The following is a 24155-nucleotide window of genomic DNA, read 5'->3' as shown; positions in this document are numbered from 1 at the left end:
CACTCAAGCACTTTACAATAGCTTGTGAAACTGTGTTGTAATTAACAGCCTGTAGGTAAACTATCTGCAAGGACAGCTTTCAGTTCTAGTACGTCAGGTGCATGTTCACCAGTTAGGTCTTGCAAAACAAATACAATGTGTAACACATACTGTTCTTGGGCATCGGTCGACTTGTCAGTGTGACCACTGACAAGCAACCAGACTTTTACCAATTCTATAATCTCCTGCTTGTGATACTCTGCAACTTTAGGTAAGTATTCACATCTCAGCTAGGCTGATTAAGGATCGCTCCACCATTTGCTACACTCTGAAGAACTTCTGTAACTTTTGGTTGTCCAATTTTCAAAAGGGATATTTGCACAAACGCCTCTGTCAGGTCAAAATTTAATAAGTGGACTCTTGGAATATGGAAGTCACAGTTTTTTGTTTCTTTGCAAGTAAAGCAGTCGCAGTACTGCTCTGGATTTCCGCCTTTCAGTGAATACTCGCTGTCAACAGATGAGTTTTGGTAGCGATCTACAGGAACGCTGCAGGACGTACAAAAGAGCTTACCTCCATCGCTGTGTAAACTCCTGCTGGATACTGCTTTACGTGATCTACTGCAGACACATTTTTATAGACATCAATTTTCTTGTTTACACTGTAGTATTTTAAATATCCCGCTTACATTGCATAGTCACATGACAATCACTGCACAGCACTGTGCATGGCGAATGTTACACACAGGCACATAGAGCTGTACAGTTTCGTTAATGTAACTTTTTTTGTATGAAATACAAATAATGAAATTATTTTTATTTAAGAATATTGTAAAAATCGCAGTATTGGGCTAACTTCATGATTTCCGCGCAGCCTGTGAAATCGCAATTTTTGCAAGGCCGTAGATATAATCCATTTGTATTGCCTGCTCAGGTATAGTAGCCATTAACCTATGCGATTTGTTTCCCAAAGCACAGAATTGGACCAGATTTTACATCAAAGTTCTGCCCAGTATTTGCGAGACTGCATTCTGAAGACTTCTCTATCATTTTCTAAGTGACGCCAAAAACAGACCCCAAAAAATCCCCAATGCGAAGTGGTAAAAAAAAACATTTGTAAAAAGAAACCTTAGAAAAGCAAATTCCTAATTGTTCTGCCTGAAAGATGTTAATTCAATATTGAACAAGCAGCTAACAAATGTAAACTTCTTATTAAAAGACAGTTTCAGGAATGTACATTGGTTTCAGGTAAGTAAATATAATACAGAGTTGTATTTATATGAAATAGCAAATGTTGTGAAATGTCTGTTCATTAAAATAATAAAAAAGAAACACACTACCTTCATAAAACAGGATTCCAACGTTTATTTACAGGTTTTACAAAAAAAAAAACATCCTATGCTGCACCATAACAAAAACAAAATGCTTATTCATGTCCTTTTAAGAAGTCATTTCAGACTTTTACTGTACCCTGAACTTGTAGAACCAGCAAAGTCCTTTGGTGAAGTTCCACCCCAATCCCAATGATAACAGGTACAGTAAAACCAGGAGTGCAAATGGATACAGCATAATTACTGTGTTCTTCAGAAAGGGCAATGCTGTATAAGAAAAAAAAAAAAAAAAAGAATTAGAGCAACAGGGCCTAGCTAAACCACCTTTAATTGTTGTCTTCGACCTGGTATCAAATACCAACATAGCACTAAATTATCATTGACCAGCCACAACTCTAGGATACTACCACTAAAGCTTAGTTCCTCTATGTGAATCAATGGTGTCTGTTCATATGTGGAATAGTCTTGTACAGTAGAACCTGGCATAGACAATTTAATTGGTCTCAGGGGTCCATGAGATACGTAAAAATATATCTGAGGGATATATTGTAGTTGCTTTATTAACGGGCACTATAAATGAACACTGTCAGGTAGATCAGTATGTCTAAAGACAGCAAAGTATGGAACTGTACATATACTAGTAAAAGAAAATCTGTGAAAATGATTGCAAAACAAAGCACGAATACAGCATTTAGCAATTTACAAAACATTCCAAAAAACTACTGTGCTTTCCAGTGTGTCAACTCTGACATTTTTTGGTGTTTTTTTTTAATTTGCATTGTGCGTGTTAACTCCATACAGTACCGTTGGTGTTTTAGATGCACCGATGTAACAGGTTCTACTCTATTTGCAACACAAATATCTTGCTGACATACACCACTCTAATTTCTTATAAATCCAGTACACATCTTACAATACTACATATATTAATATTAGAAACCAACTTAAAAATCCTGATGAGGCATATTATTGTACTAAACATTTAAGCAAAAAATAACTTGAGGATTTTAGATTGACATTTACCATACATTGGCATAATTTACAGGTCGCATACAAAACCCTACGCTTATGCCAGAACTATAACTCTTTACTTGGAAACCAGTAAAAAAACACTAGAGAGACTTATTGAAAAATATGACTTACCACTATAACCAAGAAAAGTAATATAGATGTAATAGCCAACTGCAATCAACCACAGTGTATTCCCAAAAAGGCAACCAATGAACCAATCATGGTTGATAAATACAATATCTGTAATGAAGAAAAAAAAAAGTTGGGCATGAACAGAAGACTGGGTAACTGAGGTAACAAACTCATAGATGTTCTTTAACTAATTTGTCACCAGATTAAAAGGGCATGTCATGTAAGGAATGGAATGATTTTGCTAGATATACACCACATTGAAAAGGTAAGTGCAGTTTCCTAACATGCACCTCTGCTATATGCCTGCCTTAGGACATTCAATCCCACCCATCACAGAAGTGCACTGCATTTCCTCATAGTTTACATTACTGCAATGGAGATGACTGCAGCTCTGTGAGCTACAGTACCAAGACTGGTTACATAGTGATCGATTTAAATAAGATGTCACATGAATTAAAGCATCAGTATCAAAATATCACTTACGGTTAATAAAAAACAGCTGAATGAAATGCAGAATGACCAGCAGTGGGTAGAAGGCATTGAGATGCACGTCGAATGCATATCCCCACTCCACATCGTGGTCCTTGCTCTGTTGTTTCATTAAGTATTTGTTGGAGATAACCCTGGAAAAGATTTTGATGAGAGACAGACGTTTTAAACCATAAGACACATTACAAACATACCACCAATTACTTATGCTTAACAGCGACATCTGTACAGGCATTGTTACATGTTGCTAAAGTAATGTATCTATGAAAATAACACATTGTCTACTGTTAGATAGAGAGTGAGAGAGATATTTGCTGTGGTTCACATTTAAATAAATGTGTTCTATTTACACCCAGAATAATTTAACATGCTGAGCTCATGCAGCTTGAATCTAACATTCACATTGTAGTTTGCATAAAGTGCTCATTCTAACTGAAAAAGAACTTCCTTTGCTTCTAGTTAGATCTCAAATGGTATATGCTGATTACAATCTGATGAACACCATACTGAACATCAGTTAATTAACTGTTGGTTGCATATCAAAATGGTTCAAGACTAAACACCTACACAGGCTAATGCAGGCTCACTAAACACAACACTGTAAATACAAGACTATCTTGTACTTACAGTCTGTTACATAATACGTCAATTGGTGTTGGGTGACTCCAAACATTTGCATCACGATACCAATTCTGGTATGATGATACTATCAATTGCATTAAAGTCCTCTAGTAAAGAAAGTAATGGAGTAAGCAAAGGGAAGAGTAAAAACTGCAAAGTTGTTCCTATTTAATGTCCTGTTTTAACACATAAATCAAAGAGCATGTACAGGACTCGTAACACAACCGTTACAACGCAACAATTTAAATTAAAGAAAAAACATTCAATGCAACATTTACTACAGTTTAAGTTGTAAGCAAATCTCTGTTCATTCATAAATGTACAGTAATTAGCAGTGCCAAAAAATGTGCTTCTTACCAATTTATTAGTCTGAGAATACACTCACTGCAAAAAAACCAACGATCAAGAGCTGAAAATAAATAATAATGCAGGCTATTTCTCCAAGTAATGTAGCAGGCTACCACCAAATACAAGAAATACATATAAGAAATGACCACCTTTGCATTAACTTGTTAGGGTTTTAAACCCCTATTTATAAAATCAGGACATTGCCTGAGGAAGGAACGGAGCAATTACTGAACAGTTCATGTACAATGAACTACCAATGCAATCTCTCATTAAATACCACTCTAAAATGCCTCCTAACACCATGTTTCTACCTTCAACCAAAGCCTTTCTCCCCTGAAACTATATATGAATGGACCAATATTACTGAACTGTCCGCATCTCGCGTTATTGTTGTTGAAAGATGCTGTGTCTGTGCTCCAGTCTGCGATTGGCTCTTGGCAGTTGCAGGTACAGGATTGGTTGCTTTCGTCGATGCAAAGTATTGATTGGCTGGTTTTGGTGGCTAATAAAATAAATTTAGACCAATTGTGTTTTTGTTTAGTATTTACTGTCTAATAGATGTGAATTATGCTTAAAAATACAGCAAGCCAAAAAGAAAGCGCCAGTATTTACACAGATTGATTTTAAATTTGATTCACAGTTATGATGCTGAGACGTTCCAGCGGGCATCATTAGAGCCTGCTAGAACTGGAAGCTGATTGGCTGACTGTACTGAATCACTTTCCAATTATCATGTAATCAAAACTACAAAATTATATCGCAAAAAGTCTACCGTACGCCATAAAAATGAGTACAGCATTTCATGTTAGATTTTGAAGAGTCACATTTTTCAATTGGTCAGTTGTTGGAAACCTACAAAGCGGTATGTAAATTCAATACGTTAACGTAACATTAGTCAGCAGGTTTCATTTGACTTTATGAAGCAAAATTAGTTAAATTTTATAGGGGGATACTTTTAACCATAGCTGTACATTGTTGATACAAGTCAGGGTTACTGAGTGCATTACCGAACAAGCTTTAAATGTATATACTTCTATGAATCCATGTTTTTTCACAAGCAATACTTCATTCAGCTGTTAAGTGCCTGCCATTTTTAAAGAACGCACACATCAAATCAAGGTAGTACCATCTCCAAGTTATTATCGTGGCAGACAAAGCTGTAAGGGTGTTAGATTAATTTTCCTAAAGTGTTAAACTACAGGAATCAACACATTTAAACATTTGTAATGTTTTTACAAACAAATCATAAAATCCATCAAGCTACTCATGCTGCTCGCTGAATCAGTGACATGCATCCCCTGCTGTGTCTCAATTCTAAAATAGAGCCGTCAGCAACATGAAAAAATGATCAATATGACCCATTTCCACTAAGTTCATGTATAAATGCAACTTTGACAATGAACAGTGTGCCTCCATATCCCTGAGATTATGCTTGACTTAATTATTTGTACTGCTGGTTTAGTTGAATACATTTTTATTTCATATTTTATTGTCTGTTCCAGTACACATGGGTGTTTTTTTTTTTTTTTTTTTTTTTTTTTTATGGATGACCCCATTTAGCTGTAACACAGATCTCGTTCAGACAAAGTTGCTGTTTCTTACCACATTAAGGTTGAGATCAGAAGTCCAACACCTATGCAGTCAATAAAGACGACCCATAAAAGTAGCTTAATCATCTCCAGGAATCCCATTCCCAACACGAAAGCAAACCCTAAAGTGGAGACTGAAAAAAACAAAATACAAAGTTATAGTCCTACTGTAGTCAACATAAAAATCATTAGCAATAACTGTTTGATGTAGCAGGTATTTTGGTCAATTATGAATTACCAGCAAATGCTGCCTGCTGTGTTGTATTGTGACGTGTTCTGAAAAATTAAATTACAACAAATGCGGCCACAGTATTGGACCATATCAATATTCAAAGGTGATTGAATCATGGGACTGAATATGAAAGCAATAATTGCAAGTTCAAGGTCACCAACACATTTTGTCTGAGGTTTAATTTAATTGTAACATAAAATTAATTACAGTCCGAAAAAAATCTGAACCCTCAAATTGTTTGAGCTATGAAGGTCTTTGTTCCAACTATGTTATTATTATTAATAACATATTAGGCCGTAGGCTGGGGAAGCCTATTGTTTTTGTTATTATTATTATTATTATTATTTTTTTTTTTCTCCAAAACATGCTAAAAAACTCACGAAATTCAGTACACTGTTAGATGCCTATGGATGATAGTCGGTGATATTCAGCTAATTTGCGCAAGTCACATGGTTCGGCAGCCATATTGAATTTTGCGGAATTTGTTAAAACGCCTAAGTATCGGAAATCGCTTACTGCAGAGTTCTGAAAATTGCTATACATGTTGAGGGATAGTCCATGATTAACTGTTGTTAATATGAAGCTGATTGGTTCTGTGGTTTGGCAACCACATTGATTAATGAAATAAAATTACCATAAAAATATAAAATCATCAAAATTCAAACATCTTCTTCTCTGAAACCGCTTATCCGATTGAAACAAAAATTGGAATAAAACATCTCAGTATGGTCATCTGTTACGCTTGTTCAAGGGAAGTTGCTACTGTGAAAATCATGGCGTCCACACTGCATGACATCATCAACATACGCAACTGGCTATAAAACTGCGTATAACTTCTTATCGGCTGCACCAAAACACACGAAATTTGATACAGATGTTGATGACTATGTGATGTTGTGTCGTGGTCAATATGGCGGCCTTTGATCACATGGTGTGGCAGCCATCTTGGATTTAATGAAAAGTTTGGACAATATTCAAAAGTCTTCTCATGAACGGTAAATAGTACAGCTGTGAAATTTTGTACATGGTGCGCTCATGTCCATGATTGATTCTACTTAAGGAAAAATGGATCGGTCACATGGTGTGGCAGCTATGTTGGATTTTGCGTGAAATGCTTAAACAACAACTCCTCATGAGCCCTTTGGCCGATTGATGTGAATCTTGGTTATACGTTATCTTTGTACTGTCCTCTAAAAAAATTAGTCAGGAAAAAGTTCCTACATCAACAAACATGACTGCCATGAGCCAATCAATATGAGTGACATGCCAGTTTGCCCAAATTTTACCCTGAAATGACACATTCCCACCACTGGGGACAGCTGTTAACATGGTACAGTCAACAAGCTAGAGAAAAAATCTTTATTAAAACGGCCATTTTTGCTGGTGTTTAACAAAAACAGTTTTACTAACATGTAACTTAATTACAGTGGAAAGGATGATAATTCACACATTCACACAGTATACAGTATATAAAGACACATACTGTAAACTACTATTGCAGCTGCAGCCACGTGAAAAAATAAAAATAACCTGCACTATGCTTTTAAAACCAGAAGAATCGAAACAAACAAAAAAATATATATACATAATACATGAGCTTTACAAGTCACTTGAATACAGTTTGCTTAAAAATAGTTATGTAAATATTTTTACGACTGAATTGTGGTCAAACACGGTCACAGATCCTGAATCTGTTCCAACAAACCTGCGCGTGTAACCCATTTAAAAGACGCGGGGTGATGGGTGGGGGGGGGGGGGGGGGGGCACTTTTGGGCCATATCTTTAATTAAACGAGTTATTTTTGGTAATGAAATGTATACACAAAACTGTTCAGTTTTGTGTATACCATTATGATGTTTAATACTTTATTCGTTTGGTTATTTGTATTTTTTTAAAGTATTTCTAGTATAAACCTACCGCCACAATGTGTTCACAAGTCAATGGGAAAATTCTCGAAATAAGTTATACGCAGTTTGTTTTTTACTGGAGCAATTTTAGGTAAAGTGCCTTGCTCAAGGGTACAGCAGCAGTGTCCCCCACTGAGGATTGAACCCACAACCCTCCGGTCAAGATTCCAGAGCCCTAACCACTACTCCACACTGCCGATTCAGTAGTATCTACATACGGAATTCAAGTGAATGGGTATACTGTACTGATACGGCGTCTGTTATTTATTTTTTTTATTTCATAACTACATTCACAGTTATAATTAAGACTAAACTGATAAAACCACAATCGCAAACCCTCAATAGGTGGCAATGAAACAGCCAGTGTATTTAAAAGACGTATGGAGGTTCTTATTTATTTTATTTTTTTTCACTTATCACAATATACATGATCAACCATGGTGTGCAATATAAATAACTTGTGTAATATACATGATTAAGATGTGCAATATAACTGGGCTACTATTGATGTGCAATAATTACTATTTATGTGCAAACTATAATGAGTTTATCAAGTGTGCAATATGATGTTTTTTATTCAGCCGGATATAATGTTTGTTGGGCCAGATGGTTAACTATTGAGTGATATCATATAACTTTGGATGTGATTTATTATGAAATAATTTGTTCTGTATTTGAGCCAACTCTCCAAAAGGTCTATTACCTGCAGAGCACAATAACTGCTCAATTTGTACTGTCTCTCTGGGTTCTGTTCCAGCTTCTTCTCTCCTCTGTCCTGTTTATAATTCCTCGGCATAGGATTTGAGTGGTGTTACTCAAATAGTGCACATGTTATGTCCTAGTAGCGGTTTGGTCACAATTAGATATGGTGAATTGTGTATTTGCCAGGCACCCCTGATAGCTAATCGTTACACTATTATCACCTTCTATTGCTTTAAAAAAATGCAAATTAAATGATAGCGGCATTAAAATATACAAAAACCAATACATGCTGTAGACTATTTTATATTGCAAAATGAATAGGGCACCACACGCTCACACACAAACACACGCACACAAACTCAAACAAAGAGTGATCTAGATTTTAGAACAAGGTTAGCCTCTTATATGCATTATTTTCAAAGTCTATATGCCTGCATACTATTTAGAATTTTGTGTGCATCCAAATACATTTTAAATAGCCTACTAACCAATAATTCCAATATGTGGGCCAAAATTGACACAGTTAGCACAGTTGTGATGATAACGCTTCATTTGCTCGCAACTCTAATTATTATTTATTTCTTAGCAGACACCCTTATGCAGGGCGACTTACAATTGTTACAATATATCACTTTTTTTTTTTACATACAATTACCCATTTATACAGTTAGGTTTTTACTGGAGCAATCTAGGTAAAGTACCTTGCTCAAGGGTACAGCAGCAGTGTCCCCCACCTGGGATTGAACCCATGACCCTCCGGTCAAGAGTCCGGAGCCCTAACCACTACTCCACACTGCTGCCTATGTTATAACACAGGGGTAGGCAACCCTGGTCCTGGAGTGCCACAATCCTGCAGGTTTTGTAGGTATCTCTTAATCCTCAATTGCTAAATACTGGAACACATGGTAATTCTGACCAATTAAGCCAATCATTTAATCAATTTGGGTAAAACAAAAACCAGAAGTGTCTGTGGCACTCCAGGACCAGGGTTGCCTACCCCTGTATAACATACTGTTCAGGTTTGAACAATACCAGTTGGTACCGACTAATTAAATCTCATGAGCAGGAGAGATGACAGTACTGTTTGAGAGCTAATTTTTTTTTTTTTTTTGCTGTTTGGTGTGTAAAAAACTAGTAACTTACTCATTGATGTTGCATTCCTAAAATAAACACCTTTTTTTTTTTTACTCTGATACGAAGGGAAGAGTCTGAGAGATTGCTTGAAGGGAGGAGTTTGTAAAGCTTTGCAAGTTTCATTTCATTTCATCATACTGTATCAAAGACTGCCAAATTTACAAAGCTACGAAGAACCAAAAGTGACTATGGGCCAAGCTATGGCAGGCCTTACGCCTGTATGTACTGGTTTTTGATTACCCTTAAGCACCACTGCAATCCAGCAAATCTTTGTGGATGAATAGCATGAATGACAATTTTAAGTAAACTTACCACACAGCCAGATACTGAGCAGCACAAGAAACGCCGGGTCATCTCTGGCCCACTGATCCTTTGTCTGCTTCCTGTAGTGGAAGTTCCGGTAAACCTTCTGTGGAGACGTGAACAAGTACAGCATCTGCCACACTGCAAACTCGAAATCCATGGCTCGGAATCTGAAGAGCCTGCGCAGGTATTTGTGCCGTTTTGCTCCAGCTGTATGGCGCGCAGCATCTCTGGAATTCAAAGATCCGTTTCCCTGGGTTTGGGTAGAATACGCTGTGGTTGGTAACATTTTGCTAAATGAGAAAGGAGAAATAGTTTTCCATTTGTTAAGGTGAGGGGTTACACAGATCTTCTGCATACGTCTGGGAATACAGGGATTAAATGTCACTTATTTTCAAATAAAATACAAAATAAGTCAAGGTTCTTTTTTGTAATTTCAGCCATTGATCACCTATGGAAAAGTTCATGCTAGTATACAAGTATTACTCAATTCACAGCAAACCATGCGTTTCTGTACCTCGTATAAATTTCCCTGTGAAATTCTAACAGAGTGGGTATTTTTGTACCTTTACTGTCTGCTCCCTGGCCTCTCTTGCCTTCTATGTACTGTAATGAAGTGGACCCTTGTCTGTAGTGTTTGAGGGGGTAGATCTCACCAGCCTTGTCTTGTGAGAAATAAAGCACTCAAATCACTGCTTGCAGTGAAAACAGGACAGTGGTTGTGTATTTATTTTTTCCCCACAAACAAAACAAAAGTCTAACGTCTCTCAGGAGCTCGAAGTAAACATTTAACAAAATTCTCTCTCTCATTCCAGAATTAGTGATGGGACTGAAGCTAAAGCTGATTCGACCCCACGTGAACCAATTAAAGCAAACCGTGTTACGAAACAAAAGGTTCATTGAACCACTAGGTCATGTGACTCATGAACAGGTTATACCAGTAGCTGATAGGAAGGAAACTTTTTTTTTGTTTTTAACCAAATACAAACTTTGTCAACAGTGCTCACAGTGTGGTGTTTCAGTCAAGATGATGCTTTTTGTTTTATATTTCATAAGCATTTATAGATTTTTCAAATGAACAACAAACATAAAAGCATTATCTACAAACAGAGCTCTTTATGAACATTATTGGTAAAACAAACAAAAAAATCCTCTGATCTATTATAAGTGTATAAAAGATACAGAGTACACACTTTCTTTAAAAATGGAAACGGCAGGGATTCAAACCCACTATTTTCCACCTCTCTCCTTTATAGCTAGAGCTATACTACATGTGCCATCGAAGAATCTGCATGTAAGCATGAATCAAAATATCCTACTTATCACACCGTCTTACACACTACGGTTGCTGAAGTCTCAAATTACGCGGTCTTATTTCAAGCAACAAGAGCTTGTTTTCGATTGGACAACACTTTTATATTTCTAGGATGATTATTTAAGAAGGTTAGAGGTTAATCGCATGTGTGGTTGATATGTAAAATAAATATTCCAGACAATTTCAAAAAAAGCAACGGCCGAGCTCTGTCTTTAGAAAAAGCACTGAAATGCTGCTTTACACAGAAACTATTCTTAATTACAGATGTCCAATTAACTGAGAATTAAAAATGAAATTGCTTGATATTATATTATTAATTATTTATTTCTTAGCAGACACCCTTATCCAGGGCGACTTATAATTGTTACATTATTTTTACATACAATTACCCATTTATACAGTTGGGTTTTTACTGGAGCAATCTAGGTAAAGTACCTTGCTCAAGGGTACAGCAGCAGTGTCCCCCACCTGGGATTGAACCCACGACCCTCCGGTCAAGAGTCCAGAGCCCTAACAACTACTCCACACTCAAAAGTGTATGATCGACAAGTGCAATTGTCCACTTTACTAAATACCTTCTGTCTGTAGATAGGGTTGTCTTTACTCTCAATTTATTGAGTTGTGCAGATCTACCAAGAGATGGCACTAAAGAGCACGAAGTGCTTCATGTTTATTTGGCAGACGCCTTTATCCAAGGCAAATTACAGAGACTAGGGTGTGTGAACTATGCATCAGCTGCAGAGTCACTTAATTACGTCTCACCCGAAAGACGGAGCACAAGGAGGTTAAGTGACTTGCTCAGGGTCACACAATGAGTCAGTGACCGAGGTGGGATTTGAACCGGGGAACTCCTGGTTACAAGCCCTTTTCTTTAACCACTGGACCACACAGCCTCCTTCATGTGCTTCGAACTATATGATTCAGATGGTTCAGGAGGCTTCACTTTTCCCATCACTACCCAAAATAACAACTGTGGTTCTTTTATTATCCGTCTGATTAGTCGCAGCTGATCGACTCATCATCATTAATTAAGCAATACATTATGCAATTTAGGAGGCCTTTACCAAAATGGCCTCCTGGTATTGACCTGGAAGGTAAACAAGGTAGCAGCTGCAGGCAATAGTCAGCTGAAATCATTTACCAAGGGGTCATGCATAATCGCATAAAAGGGGCTGGAGAATTGTAAATCTTTTCTTTCAGTTTTGGTTTTGAAATAGACCCGGAAGGACCCATGCACTGTGTATTAAGATTATCGTGAGTGTTTGTTTTGTTTGTCTTGTCTATAATTGTTACTTGTGTGTTTATAGACAGCTAACACCTTCCGGAGCTGTCGCTAAGAGCCAGCACTGAACCCGGAACAGCACTGCACTATTTGTCACTCTTTAAACTGTATCACCCACCACGAGCACTAAAGCACGAACCCAGGACTGGAGACCGTGGTTGTATATTGTGGGAGAGATACTGTGTTTATTGTTTAGGGCTGCAATCCCTGTTACTGTTCTCCGTGTTTTACACATCACTGTGTATAACCAGAGTTTATTATTTGGTCACCAGACCTGGATTAACAAAAATAAAACATCTATTTTCCATACCAGACTACAAATCTCTCTGTTTATTCCTGCACTGCATCACCTATGCACCTGTACATAATCAGCAACCACTTTGCCACAGGACCTCATTGACCAATCAGGTTAAAATAAATTTATGATCCATTTTCTAATCACCCATTTGTGACTGTACATATAAACATTGAAACCAGACATTTGTATACAGAAGGAATGCATCATGCCTATTGAACCGAATAAAAAAAGTGGACTATAAAATTATAAATGCGTATTCGTTTTGAAGTTGGTTCTTCCAAAGGGAGGAAACATGTTAAATTACACTTCCAATGTAAGCTTTCTAGTTTTCTGTGCTGGCTGCTTAGTTTTAAATGATGACCCAGTATAAATGTTTAGAATAAACTGTTGCTATACAAAATAATCACACAATCCAGATCTCAAACCAGTAGATTTCTCTTAAGAGGCGAGTTAATGTAATATAAAAAATATATATTGACAAATAATTAAGCATCTTTCTCAGCAGAATATATTCAGTTAACAAACCAGAAAGTCTGGTTCAATAGTCTAAATGTTTTTATTGTAGTGGCCTTACTAACCAAATGTAATTGAAGAACTAACAACAACAACTATTATTATAACAACTAAAAAGATTGCCAAACTGATTTTTTCTGTCAATGTTAAAACTATAATTCGATCTAGATTAATAACTACATTCAAACTCAGAATATTATTAATGCAGGGAGATGAACTGCAAATAGTAGGCTGTGAATTAAATTGTTTTGTAGACTATGTATCAAGACTTCCAGGTTGAACCTGCTCTCCACAATAACCCCACCTACAAATACCATACATCCCATCAAGTGAAGAAAATGTATTTATAAAGGCTTTAGATATTGTAAGGCTCACTGCAGGGCTTGAAAGTAACTTTGCCATTCACTAGCCACCATGGCTAGTGGATGGAAAAAAACCACCGGCCATAGAGACATTTTACTGGCCAACATCGTTCTCTCTGGGTGACCACGACAGAAAAAATACAATAACAAGCAACACTTATGAGCAGTCTCAAGAGGGTCTGAAAGAATCTGCCTCATCAGTGAAGACAGAGCTTCTGAGATGTGTTGGGCATCTGCCCTCTCCAGACTGTGGGAAAAAACAAGAATTCATGAAAGTCATGGAAAGGTCACCAAATAATGTAGGTTTAGCTACAAATACAAGACCTTTTAAACAGTACGCAAAAACTAATCTAAAGCAGGGTCAAATTTGCGAGTCTCAGCGATCAAGTATTAAATCTGCAGTCGCCATTGGCGACAGTGGGAGTGGGCAGGTCAGATACGAAATAAGTTAGTTATATTATTAGTTTTGCTGATTGTGTCCCCCCCCCCCCCCCCCCACCACCCCACTCACTTAATATTATTAAGCACTATTTTTTTTTTTTGGTTATTTTTTGAAAACATTTACCTCAATACTCCACGTGGTTTTCTCTGATTTCCACGCGTGGTTAGACCCTGTTCAGGCTTTGGTTCAGTATCCCAGCAGTGCAATAAACAGAATGTAAGAAAATGTATTCTTAATTTACACACGTGTACGCATCTCAAAAAAGGTCCTGGTTTGTGAACTGTTTATTTTTAAAGTAGTACATGTTAAATTTAACTGTTTAGTACTACGTCTTAAAATGTATTAGCAAAAGTAATATTTAACATCTGGTAGCCAACATGCTGTTTCTAATCGTGCTGTTTGTTCAGTTTTCAGTGTGTTCATAAAGTTTATTCAAAACTTAGTCTGCTGTCACATAATGAACTACTGAAATCAAGGTGGTCAATGTCATCCATTTGTTTTATTTTTACAACTTGTCATTAAAACCATAGAGCTGCTATTGCCACTGATTGCAAACGCTTTTTAAAGCAAAAGCAAATTAATACTGTATTTACGGTTCAGACAAATTATTTAATCACCGTTACAAATCAATTTGAATATATTCGGGCTGGCTTTACGTGGATTAACGCACGCTTATTGGCCAATCAGGTTATGGGCGGTGGGGGTGGGCGGAGGGCGGACCATATTTTAAAATCTAGGAGCCAGATGCCCCTAAGGATTTTGGCCATCTTTGCGCCCTGTAAAGACTATTACTTTTTACTGCTGGCAAGTTTAAATGTTACTTTAAAAACTTGATCAAAATACAAATACAAAAAGAACTTTACACCAAAATGCAAATCTTCCATAAAGTTAAAGGTCCTTTCACACCAACGTAACTTTTTTATTTATTTTTTTAGAACACTGTAGATGCAGGCTTTCACACCGCGTAGCGAAGCAGACAAATAAACTGTGTTCCGATTTCTCTGTGGGCGTCCGGCACAAATGTACATGTATGTATGTATGTATGTGTATAATTACCGGTAGAAAGTATAAACTGCACTGCGACACGCCAGCGATGATCGCCAGTCACCTTGCTCTTCAACGACATTCCAGCGATGTTAAGTGTACAAAAACGTACAAGTATATGAAATTAACCCGCGTTTGGTCGTCCTAAAACTAATAATAATTAATCTATTATTATTATTATTATTGAAAATAATAATCACGTATTCATATATTAATTTATCGGGAAACAGACAAAGCAAGTAGGCTACGTTTCACGTTCTTTAGCCTGTAGCAAACCTGCAACCAAACAAAGAACATCAACTTCCTTCTATGTGTTTCATTGCCGCTTACTTTTAATAATGATTTAGGCAACTTGATACAACTTTAACAAAACACCACACATTTATTAAGCAGTTGGCTTCACTTACACGTTTGCTAGCATGCTGCTCTCACTTCTTTTTCGTTCTCTCTAAAACACCTGGCGTTATGTCTCTCTGTTCCGTCCACAGCTGTGGCCCCATACAGAAACATTGTTTCCCGATATATTAATACAGAAATAAGTGATTATGTATAAGTCCGACTGCGAAATGTCAATGTGTCCAGTTTAAAACAAACCGCACACACACACGCGCGTATTTAGGTCTACAATTAGCCCAAACTATCATAGTGCCGCATTACACGTGACTGGAAATAAAGCCTACTGCAAACACTTTATAGATATAAAAACATGTTACAATTTACACACGTCTGTTGAGTTTACATACCCCTTATAAATCCTGTTCTTAATTTTAGCGATCTGTGGGCTGCTTGTATCTGTCTTTCATTAATTTTCTTCTATTTTGTGTCAGTGTAACAACCGACACTTGCAAACTGTTGCAAAATACTGAGGTGCTATGATTTAACTGAAATAAACTCCAGGGGCTGGTTGCACAAAACACCTGTAGTATTACATTTAACACATAAGGACACATTTCCCCTTAACTGGGGTATTTGACTTCAATGTGTTGTGTTCCTGAGCTTCTGAGTGAGTGAGTGAGTGAGTAAGGTAGGTATGTATGTATACGTATATATAAGTGAGACAGCATCTTATGGAATCCACTAACTAATTTGATCAAAACCTTGTCACAGACAAAGTGGGCTCTAACGTTGTGGCAATGAAATGTAACAACATAAAACTGGTTAACTAGGTTTTACATTTTAGTGACATACTATACACTAAATTGTAAAACTATTTTTGCAATGGTACAGAAATAGGCTACACATTTTTTTTTTTTTTTTTTTTAAATGAACATATTCTGTAATGGAAAAAGTATCCTAATGTTAAAAGGGGTGTTAGTGTTGTATTTCATTTATAATACAAACAGTAAGTGGACAAATCAATAGAAAACATGTAGACTACCATTTCTAATAATATTTATTGCTGATCATCTAACTACCGATGCGGCAATCAGAGTAAGACAAACAATGTGTTTCACGCGCTAGTACTGAGGTCCTTACTGTACGGTAGTTTAGTTTTACCAAATATTTTAGTTCAGTTAAACTCACAGGCGATTAGTATACTCCGACATACAAGCTGCAGTAACAACATGAAAAGTATCTTTCCCCCGTGCTGTGTGGTTTTAGAAGCAGAGAGGATTAAAGCAAAAATGGGGGTTAACGCCTCTACATCACAAACTTGAACGACCACGTAATGCTTTACAAAGCGTCGCCGAGCACAGAAAGCTGGAAAAAGAAAAGCTGAAACGAAACCAGGAAGAAAAAAAAACACAGGAGGTACAGAAGCTCATGGTTTGCTTTTAATTGAGTTATACTTACTATGCTGTCATGAACTTTTGGTTTAAGAAGTTAGCATTTTTCAAATCTAACCAAATTGTGACCTGGAATATTTTGGGAACCTCTAGGTACAACTGAAAGAACCATGGTAAGTTTCCATGTACTTGCGCCACAGTATGTGAAACAGTGATCAACTTCATGTTGCATTTGAGGAAGATCAGTAACTTTAGATCAGGGGTGTCCAAGCCTGGTCCTGGAGGGCCAGGGTCCCTCCTGGTTTTTGTTCCAACTGTACCCTAAATTAATTAATTGGACTAATTAAGCTTGAATCCTAGACACTAATATATATAATTTCCCGTTTGTGGCACCGATCCCTGAACAGTAGCGTTATTATAACAATGTATTGTGTGAATCTGCATGTCATAGATTCTGTAACATATGCAGCTGCGTTTTATTATTATTATTGTTCTTTTGACAATATTAAAAAAAAAAAAAAAAAGTTTAGTTTGTTTTATTCACTTGTGCCCACAAGGACAGCACAGGTAGTGCAGTAAAAATACAAAGACAGACATTTACTAAGATAAAAATGCTTTTAAAAAGACCAAATTCCTATTTATTATAAATGTGTACGGACGAATCTAATGCCACAAATTAACTCATCAAAAATTTGAATCGAGTGACAGACCTGATTTCAATATATACTTTGGTGTGTACGTTTTATTTCTTTATTTTTTACTTTGTAGTGAAGTTTTTATGATGTTCAAACCAGTGCTGTCAGTATGCATCAGAATTTAATATAAGAGTGTGTGTGTGTGTGTGTGTGTGTGTGGTTTAAACGCCGACACCTGTAAGTATACAAACTAAACAAACTATAGATGATTTCTAAATTGTTACTTTTTCGTACGAAAATAAGATAGCGCGTGGTTTTACCGACGTTTATCCTATATAAATTTATTTCAGTCGAACTCTGATTTTTTGGCAATTCAACGTTTAACGAACTTTACCGATTAATATCGAAAAGCAGCAAGCCTAGCTATAGTATCTTTTTTCTGAAAGCAAACAGGAAGAACTTCAAATGTCCTACAGTTTAAACAAAACTGCTTACAATCATGGTGACAACACAGCAAATGCGTTGCACTTTATTTCAAGAAAACCTGATCTACTAGTAACTGTAGTAGCTGACACCGTAGAGGCTATATTTAATTAACCCTTTGATAACAATTGATGTTTGGCTGGTACTATTACAGCAGTGCAGTGAGAACAATATTGACTTGCCTCTTGGCTGTATGTTACAGAATTTGCAATAGTACTAGGTCCCTTCTGCTAAAGAGGCCTTTCTCTCGTTTTGCTGGCACAGCCAAGTACACATATGAAAAACAATTAATTCATTTGTACTGAAATAGAACCAGAAAAAAACATCGAATCATACCTGCACAAACAGCAATCAACTCTGAATCTCCCAGAACCGTAATACACTGTATTCCACAGCAAACTCCAAAACTCTGATCCCGAGTTCCTGTAACAAACCGAACACGTAGCAACGTTCTGTACAGGCAGAACCACGCCTCTTTCTGGTGTATTGTGGGAATTGTAGTTACCTCCTCCGTCATCGATGGATGGGTCTCTTTATTGAAATGACCACGTTTCCCATAATACCTTCGTAAAGGTCAGATGTCTGTTTTACATGGCTGCCCTCACAACAATCAGTGAATTGAATGCAGCAGAGAACGCGTTAGTTAACCATTTGGATTCTGTGGGTATTTCTTTAATAATAGAGAACATCTTGGTTTAGCGGGGATGCCGAAATATTATGAAGATAAAGAGGACGACAATAAAGCGTGCTCCGGGGTAAGGGAGGATTTGAAGTCGTGTTTGCTTCAACATGATTGCGTTCTCAAGGTGGGTTAAGTTTGTCATTGAATCAGATCACGGGTGATCCCTTTGTACATCTATATCTACAAGCACATAACACATTTGTCTTAGGAGTGTATTGTATTGAGCAGAGCGATCTCCAGGCTGCACCAACGTATATTTTGGCTGAAGAAAAAGCAACAGTCAAAGTTTCTGCATTTCGGTCATCTAACTCGGTAGTGCGCAAACTTTTTATGTGACACCCCGACAACGACAGGTGCCTTCTACCAGTTCTGTATACAGGGCGCACTGGGCAGAGGAAATTCTTATCCTCCTCTGAAGCAAACAGAGGTGGATAGAAAAACTCCAGCTTGGGGAGGAAAGCAAGGTTTCTACGCAGTGACACCCTGCTCCAATCGTCCCCATACAGGAGCTGTGCACCGACAGCGCCTGCAGCTCACTGACCCGCTTTTGTCTTCATAGATGTTAACTCTATGGAGTGTAAAGGCTCAAACGGGGCCTTCGTGAGAGCCTCCAGTACAACATCAAGGCTCCATTCGGGGAGAACGGCTCTCATGGGAGGGAGTAACCACCGAGCACCCTTCAAAAAACAGGTCGCTAGTATATAAGCGGCCGGGACATTGAGTCAATGGGGGCATGCAGATATGGCTGCTAGGTACACTTTCAACGTAGAGGTGGATTGACCCGCCTCTAACAGATCTTGCAGAAACTGCAAAATAGTTCCTATTGGGCAATAGTTGGGGTCATGACCTTTGGCCATGCACCTATTTTGAAAATACTTCCACATATGGTGTGTAACGCCCCTGTGGAGGAGGCCCTAGCATTCTGCAGTGTACTGACAACTGCGTCTGAGAGCCCTAAGGCAGACAGATGGTCCCGTTCAGGGGCCAGACCCACAGTTGGAGTCTGCCCGGTCCTGGGTGACAGAGGGTGCCTTGCGCCTGACTGAGGAGATCCATGTTCAGCAGGATCCCCCAGGGCTGGCCTTGCAGCAGCTAGCAGAGGTTTAAAAACCAGAATCTCCTTGGCCATCTAGGGGCCACCAAGAGAACTGTCGCCTTGTCTCTCCTGACTGTCTCGAAGAAGGCATGGAGCAGCGGTATCGGCGGGAAAGCGTACAAAAAGCATTGGGCCACTCGTGGGTTGCTCTCAGCTCCCACATATTTATGTGCAGGGATGTCCAGCGATCTGACCAGGGTCCGCGAACTCTGACTGCCCAGACCGGCCCCCAACCAGAGTTGGATGCGTCTGTCATCACCAATTGACGGTTGTGTATCACTCCCATCCTTACGCCTTCACTCAGGTCAGAGGCTTGCCTCCACCAGTGTAGAGCTTCCCAGCATAGGCGAGACACGGTCAGCCAACAGTGTCTGTCGCACTGAGTCACACATGAATCGGGTGCATGTGGAGTAACCCTTGTTGGGTGGGTGTTGAAGCTGCGGCCATCAGACCCAATAGTTTAACACAACACCAATTATACTGTGAACCCTTGTTGAACAGGGCCAGACAGTTGCAAATAGCAGCTACTTTGTCGTCCGACAGGTAGGCTCGCATCGTAAGGGAATCCAGCCGGAGACCCAAGTAGACCGTACTTTGCACCGGTATTAACTGGCTCGTCACAATCTCTGTGTGGGCCACTTCTCCTTCCTGCGACTGGGACAAATCAACCAGTCATCCATGTAGTTCATCACCCTGACCCCTTGCAGCCGCAAGGGAGCTAGGATGACATCCATGCACTTGGAAAACATGCGGGGGGCTAAGGAGGGGCCAAATGGCAACACGGAAAACTCAAAAACGCTCCCCTGAAAGGCGAAGCTGAGATATTTCCTGTGAGCTGGACGAACCATTCGCCCGGCCGGACAGCCTGGCGAGTACGGCGGTGCCAGTGTCTCATTCTCTCCCGTACCAGAGTACAGGAGGGGAGCATTGAGGCTACCTGCCGAGACACCTTGTGTTCTCGATGAGAACGCTGCAGCAATTCCGCAACTGCTGCAAAGGAATGGTCAGAGGAGGTAGGGGCTGCTTCTGAAGGAAGGCGCTACCTTCCCATGGGGCTGCGTTTGAAATCGCATTATGGTCCTCCAAAGCAATGCTGACATCCGGTTCTGTAACATCTGGGGCGACCACCAGTGCAGGCGGGGTCAGCTCCGGGGCAGGCGTTATCAGCTGAGTCTGCTGTCTGGTCAGGGGCTCCCAACGCTGCGTATGGCTCAGCCGTGCTAGCAGGGGACGTTGTGCAGGACGTGCAAGTGTGGACCTTAACCATGCTTGATGTCTGCACAGCCCCAAGGGCACCACAGCATGTCAATAACACCTGCACTCGGGTACCAAGGGTGCAGAAGCACTGAGGACATTGAGTGAGGTAGAATACAGTACTGGTGCACCGAAGGATCAGGGCACAGAGTGCTGTGGCACTAAGCACCAAGGGTGCCGAAGCACCGAGATGAACCTAGCCTTAACCGTGTATAGTCAGCACAATCCGGGGTAGCGCATAAAATGCTAGGCAGTGAAATAAAACCACACATAGACACACACAAGAGCAAAGCTGTGAGGGTAATACAACAGACAGATAGTCACTGATACACCTGGTGGTCACTGTCGAAAACACTGGTACTTGAGATGAAAATGTTGAAAACCACGGTGTTAGACCATAGGCTGGATTGGGGTCAGAAATGTGGTGGGCCAAATAATGAATATAGATTTCTGGAAATAAACAAAGGTAGATTCCTAGACTTCTGTTTTTATTCATTTTGGGCGTACACATCTAACAAGATGAATTAGCAGCCCACTTTTTAATATTGCATGCAAACTTTTTCATATTTGAACAGCCTTTCGTATGAAACTTTACCTAACTAGGGTCAATTTGTTAAAACAAAGTACCGGTGTAGTGTTATTTTCAGGTCCGCAGATAAAAAGTGGTACGCAGTGCACGGTTTGTATTATTATTGTTATTGTATTTGTAGGTCGGGCGGACAAAGCCGTCCGTCCTAATCATTATTATTGTGTTAATGTGCGGGCGGTCGAGCACCGCCCGTCTTTTATTATTTGCTGTTTGAGACCGGCGAGAGAGTCGGCCTTGTAATGTGTAGTAGGTGGAGATGGGGTTAAAACCCCTTCCCTAGAACTCTCATAGGAATGTGGCTGGAGCCTTAATAAGGTAATTTATTAATAGGTAATTAAGGCTCCAGCCACGAATATAAAAGACCCACTCTCGGCTCAGAGGGGTGTTGGATGTTCAGAGGTGGAACGAGAGCGAGAGCAGCAAGAGAAAATTAAGAAACAAAATGTACAGGACCAGTGAAGGCATTTGCCCAGCCTGACCTGTATTGGCTGTTCGATTTTTGTGTTTGTGATTTTGTTTTGTTTAAATATTTATTTTGCTCTGTGAGCAGTGTTTTTGTGGTTAAACTTTTTATTGTGTTTTTGTATTTAATTAAACTTTTTGCACAGCACTACTGCCTGTGTTTTCTTTCCGGTTCCTGAACCTGACGTCACCACCCACACGCCACACAAAGCCATCTGTGACAACTACTTATTTTGTCTTGTTCGTCATGAATTTTTTTCTTTTTAGATAAATTAATTGTCTGTTTCCAGTTAAAGTTTGCAAAAAAATAATGTATAATTTAATGGTTTGCAAAAATGTATAATTAATGGTAAATGTACCCTGAGTGGCAATAGGAAAACACATCACATCGTTATTGATTGCACCTATACCAAAATCTCACAGCGTACCACTTTCTAACATTACACAGGTTAAGTTTCGGTATGCATACCACATTGTGATGATGTAGGCTACCACTTTATAACACTACACCGGTGTAGGGCCGGAAAGTGGTACGCTGTCAATGCTGTGATTGACTACTGCACAAATCACTACAAACTAGACAAACTGTAGTTCACCCACAAAATCGTATGTTTACAATTTTAGAAAACCCAAATTGTTGCTCATCAGTTAGACACATACATTTGCTTAATTGTTTTCGGAGTTAAAATAATTTGCGCATATCCGGGCAAGCGCAGTATAGTGTTATTTTTAGGGACATGTTAAAAAGTGGTACGCAGCGCACTGCACAAGCGTAAACAACTTCTGCTAGTAAAGCAGGGAAACGCCCATTCAAAATCTGGTTGTTACGCTGTTTTCAGCCTTTCAAATTTTTTTAAATGTAATGTGTCATATTCTTTAGTCTTTTACATTTTAATGTAATTTATGATATTTTTTTCACCATTAAGAAAATAGTATGCAAATGTTTGTATGCAATACAAATTAAGTTTGCAAAAAATGATGTGTAATTAACTTTAGCATTTGCTTTAAGCTTTCCTGCAAACCTTATGACAATAGCAAAAACACCCATCAGATTGCAATTGATGGCAGGGTTATACAGGGTTGCCTACCCCTGTATAACATACTGTTTAGGTTTGAATAATACCAATTGGTACCGACTAATTCAGTCTCATGAGCAGGAGAGATGACAGTACTGTTTGAGAGCTATTTTTCTTTTTTGTTTGCTGTTTGGTGTGTAAAAAAACTAGTAACTTACTCATTGATGTCGCATTCCTAAAATAAACACCTTTTTTTTTTACTCTGATAGGAAGGGAAGAGTCCGAGAGATTGCTTGAAGGGAGGAGTTTGTAAAGCTTTGCAAGTTTCTTTTTTTGAATGTAAAAGGTCAATGGTAAGTATTTGATATGTGGCTAATATATATATATATTATATATATATAAAAACTTATCTGTAGTCCTCCATCATATCATCTACTTGTATCTGTCTGCAGAAATCCAAAATGACCACAAGAGAGAGCGAAGCCTGAGTTGTAAAGGTTTACTCACTTTTGTCTCTTAAGTCCAATGCAGTAAAGAGGAATAGAGCCAAGTCATTTTTAAGTTATACTCATTTTCTTATTTTATTCCAGGGTAATTTGTATTATGGCTATTTAATTGCCCATAATTTGGTAATAAAAAAAAAATAATAATCCTTAATCTTGAATCCTTACGAAGCACATATCCTTATCCATAAACTAACATGGTTTTATTTTCTCCATTTATTGTATAGCTGGATAACAGATCAAGATTCAGAGGAAGAAAGGGTTATTGAAATGCATTTACCCAGCATCAGAGGAACATGGAAAATATGTGACATTCATGGGCCCTAGTTCCACAAAATAACCACACAAATACGACTGTATATAATAAAGGCCTGTAGTAACAACTTGATTGTCTAAATAGTTGCATTAACAAGTTTTATATGTATATTCACTGTTAATACATGTTGTTCCAGTTATTGATTTGTATTGTATGCCATATTCTTTAAAAGGGAATTGCTGGTGACAAAAGCTGTAACACAGTGTATAATCTTATGCAAAAAGGAAATCATAGACACCGTGTAAAAGTGAAAAACCCATGAAGAAATAGAAATGTCTTTAGAAACTAAAATCAGAAGCTAAAGAAGATCAATTAAGTAACCCAAATTACAGTGCTTTAATAAAAAAATGACATTGTTA

General features: G+C 38.4%; 2 protein-coding genes across 2 annotated transcripts; one reads left to right on the top strand and one right to left on the bottom strand.

Annotated features, from left to right (window-relative positions):
- Positions 1-1328: 1328 nt before the first annotated feature.
- Positions 1329-18366, bottom strand: LOC117406905 (protein unc-50 homolog). Its single transcript, XM_034011292.3, has 6 exons — positions 18215-18366; positions 9787-10070; positions 5513-5633; positions 2936-3075; positions 2453-2560; positions 1329-1576 (listed from the first exon to the last, which is right to left on the bottom strand). Exons 2-6 carry the CDS (start codon positions 10064-10066, stop codon positions 1440-1442), a joined length of 786 nt encoding a protein of 261 aa, XP_033867183.1. The 5' UTR covers positions 10067-10070; positions 18215-18366; the 3' UTR covers positions 1329-1439.
- An 83-nt stretch (positions 18367-18449) lies between these two features.
- On the top strand, positions 18450-23866 carry LOC117407527 (cytochrome c oxidase assembly factor 5-like). Its single transcript, XM_034012658.2, has 3 exons — positions 18450-18684; positions 23247-23330; positions 23708-23866. Exons 1-3 carry the CDS (start codon positions 18583-18585, stop codon positions 23747-23749), a joined length of 228 nt encoding a protein of 75 aa, XP_033868549.1. The 5' UTR covers positions 18450-18582; the 3' UTR covers positions 23750-23866.
- The last annotated feature ends 289 nt before the right edge of the window (positions 23867-24155 follow it).

Source organism: Acipenser ruthenus, chromosome 8 (assembly GCF_902713425.1).
Source record: "Acipenser ruthenus chromosome 8, fAciRut3.2 maternal haplotype, whole genome shotgun sequence".
Classification (NCBI taxonomy): Eukaryota; Metazoa; Chordata; class Actinopteri; order Acipenseriformes; family Acipenseridae; genus Acipenser; species Acipenser ruthenus.
Note: the sequence above shows the minus strand (reverse complement) of the source record. Positions and strands in the feature narration are given on the sequence as shown.